Source organism: Chinchilla lanigera, unplaced genomic scaffold (assembly GCF_000276665.1).
Source record: "Chinchilla lanigera isolate Chin_1 unplaced genomic scaffold, ChiLan1.0 scaffold00150, whole genome shotgun sequence".
In the NCBI taxonomy this organism is placed as follows: domain Eukaryota; kingdom Metazoa; phylum Chordata; class Mammalia; order Rodentia; family Chinchillidae; genus Chinchilla; species Chinchilla lanigera.
The window spans coordinates 733,435-736,817 of record NW_004955551.1 but is presented as its reverse complement, the minus strand read 5'-3'; the positions used below and the strand labels follow the sequence as shown (position 1 = coordinate 736,817).

The 3,383-nt window shown below is 35.4% G+C and overlaps 1 protein-coding gene across 2 annotated transcripts in view; it reads right to left on the bottom strand.

Annotated features, from left to right (window-relative positions):
* The window catches only part of Sec23ip (SEC23 interacting protein), a 51,334-nt gene that overhangs the window by 9,542 nt on the left and 38,409 nt on the right, over positions 1-3,383 (bottom strand). For both annotated transcript variants that reach the window (XM_005412171.2, XM_013508588.1), the window contains exons 14-16: positions 2,605-2,760; positions 2,133-2,235; positions 336-521 (exon numbers count right to left, since the gene is read on the bottom strand). In XM_005412171.2, the coding sequence (XP_005412228.1) occupies positions 336-521; positions 2,133-2,235; positions 2,605-2,760 (445 nt within the window). The remainder of the gene's footprint in view (positions 1-335; positions 522-2,132; positions 2,236-2,604; positions 2,761-3,383) is intronic.

Genomic DNA, 3,383 nt, shown 5'->3' with positions numbered 1-3,383 from the left:
GCCAGCCTGGACTGCATTGCAAGACCCTGTCTCAAAAAAAAAAAAAAAAAAAAAAAAAAAAAAAAAGAATAGCAACAAAATTTTAAAATAGCAGAGTAAAAAGTTCTGTAACTATCAGGAAAAAAACCTAGTTAAGAAAGGATTATACAGATTTTGAAGTATACATAAAATTATAATCTAAACATTCTCCTTCATAGGAAGAACTTACAAAATTTCACAAAAAGGATTAGAAAGGAAAATCATCATTAAAAAATTTAATTTACACTAAACAATTTACAACTGTTACATTCATATGTAATATTTGTACTGGAAAATGTCTCAACTGTCAAATTTACCTTCAACTACTTGCTTTTCTTCTTCCTCTTTGATTTGATTGGCAACCTTTTCCAATTCTTCTTGCAATTGAGTTGAAGAGGTATGAGCACGGGCAAATTCATTCAGCGTCTGCCAAGCACTTTTCAGAGAGCTAATAAAACCCTGCTTCAAATCTGATCCCATACGAGAGAGACTTTCTTTCAGCTCTACAGAGAGTAAGATGACACACCAAGTTAACAGTCACTGGTAAAATTCTACATCACAGAAATTAAAAGTTAACATTCTTCTCAGACGGGTTAGGATCTCTCCTTCCTCCAAATGCCAACTATTTGGAGTATCTCAGCCATGAGCCTTCAATATGGTACAATGCCGTGGAGTGCTTTATTCTATTTTTTAAAAATGACTAATTTGATCCAGTTTAAATCTATAAATTCCCTCTCTCAAAAAAAAACTCAAGTACCATAAAAACATAAACATATTCCTATACTTTTTCACTGGAAGTTTAGGAGTGAGTGCACAAGACTAAAAAGCACTGCTTTTCTAATCTATAATAGTGAAACAGTTTTGAGATTTAGATCAGAATTTAAGATTTTGATATAACCACAATTTAAACTTCCAACTTAGAAACAAGGAAACCCTTATTCTTTCATTACTTCTCTTAGGCAATAATCATATTTGAATTCAAGGTCTTTGGGTTATCAAATTTCTTCTTTTTGTTTGTTTCTTGGGTTTTTTAAAACTTGTTTTGTTTTTTGAGATAGGGTTTCGCTAGGAGGTCCTGGTTGGTCTCTAGCCTCTGCTACCCAAGTGCTGGGATGATATGAGTGCACCACTTGTTTTGCTTTCTGACACAAGTTCTTGCTGTGTTGCCCAAACTGGCCTTGATCTAGCTGTGTATAAACTTACAATCCTCCTACCTCAGCCTCCAGAGTGTTAGAACCACAGGCATACACACCAACACACCTGACTCTCAAATTTCTCATTTTAACTTTCAAAGAGTTAAATATTTTGTAGCAAAACAAATTTTAAAAATACTTTTAAATAAGAAGACATAAACTGGGCATGGTGGCGCACACCTACAATCTCAGCACTCAGGAAGCTGAGGCAAGAGGACAACTGTGAGTTCGAGGCCAACCTGGGCTACATAGTGAGTTCAAGCAGAACTCAAACTACATAGCAAGACCGTGTCTCAAAACACAAACAAAAAGACAGTATTATTTCTTCTCTTTACACATCCAACCCTTCCACTCAAACTTTTAAGCCTGAGGATAAGTTATATATGCCATTAGCAGACAAAATCAAAAATCTAAACCCCACTTGAAATTATCAATCCATTATGCTGAATGATTTGCGTGTGTGTGTGTGTGTGTGTGCGCGCACGCGCGTGTGCATGTGTGCATGTGCGTGCGTATGGTGGTGGTGCAGGTGCTAGGGAATCAAACCCAGAGCCTAAGCATACTCTACCACTGAGCTACATTGCCAGCCCCACTTAATGTATTTTTTTAAATAGGAAAAGTTTATCTATTTAGTTAGTAGCCCAGGCTGGCCTCAAACTCCCAACGATCCTCCTGCCTCAGCCTGTGATTACAGGCATGTACCACCGCACTCGGCCAATTTGACAACTACAATGCCATCAAAAAGACAAAATTCATTCATAACTTTATAGCTCCTCCAAATCTTTACTAAAAATAAAAAAGTTCTGAATATAATAGGCACTTAGGTACATTAATTCTATAAGAATTTAGCATTAAATTTTCATAAGTCATTACATATTACAAAACGACAGGAAGGAAACAAGTTTTATATTTATTTCTTACCTAAATGAAGTCTTTTTCTACCTTTGTGATGTGGAATAAGAACTGCTTTTAGGTCCAAATCTGGAACAATCATAGGTTCTAATCTATATGCCACTGGATCAAGCTGTAAATAGAGAAGTGGAAATTGATGCAAAGCTGCTTAGAATTATATGCCTTAGTTGGGTAAGAAAATCGCTAACTGGCAAACCAGACAGCTTGGCTTTTTTCTAGTATTCAAATATTGGCGACTGTAGATTTTCAAGTTTGTGGTACAATTACTTTGCAAGCAAAGCACCAGAAATATTTCTTTGAACAGCTTTCTAGAGAAAAGTTTACTGGAAACTAAGGGAGCACATCTCTTAGGAAGAGAGCTGAGCCTTACAAATCAGGATCAATATTAATTCCCAAGAAATAAGAATCTGAGAATCTATTCAGATAAAAAAGACAGGTTCTTCATCATCTTCAAAACAGAAAGTCAATTTAATTCACTCACCGGATGATATATATTGAAGAATCCTTTACAAGTAGGAAGCCTATAGTTCTCAGCTATCCTATCCACTCCACGAATAGTGAGAAACATACCAATTGGAGATCCCAAGGCAAAGAAAATCTCTGGTTCGAAGTCTAATGAGTTATGAGCAACTGAAACCTAGAAAGAATCAAATATCAATAAAAGATGAGCATTCCAACGGTATTAAGTACAATGTTCTTCTAAATTTTCAAGCTTTTTGATTGTTTGTGTTTAGGGGGGTTTTTTGGCAGAGGAGTGAGTGGAGATATTAGGGACTGAATGCACAGACACTCTACCACTAAGCTACATCTCTATTCCTTCTTATTTTGTATTTTGAGACTGAATCTTGCGAAACTGTACACAATAAACTTAAACTTGCGACCCTCTTGCCTCAGCTTCTGTGTACCTGGGATTACAAGTGTGTGCTACAATATCAGTGTCTTCAAATATTCTTGGACTTACATCTACAAGGATTCCAACAAGGATGATGCCCCCCATAGACAGCTGTTGCTAGCTTAAAGGACTAAAAACATTTCTCTTTAAAAATCTTCACAGTTTAGTACATTCTGATTACATTTTTTTTTTAATTTTAAATAGTAAAAGAAGGATAACATAATAATAGGGGGGACTTAGCAAATTACAGACAAAAAAATGGTAGGAAATTATCAATGGTTATTGTTTTACATATTGTTATCTACAAAATAGTTTCTCAGGAAAACAAATAGACAAATAATAGTGAGTTACAGACAAAAGAGGTAGGA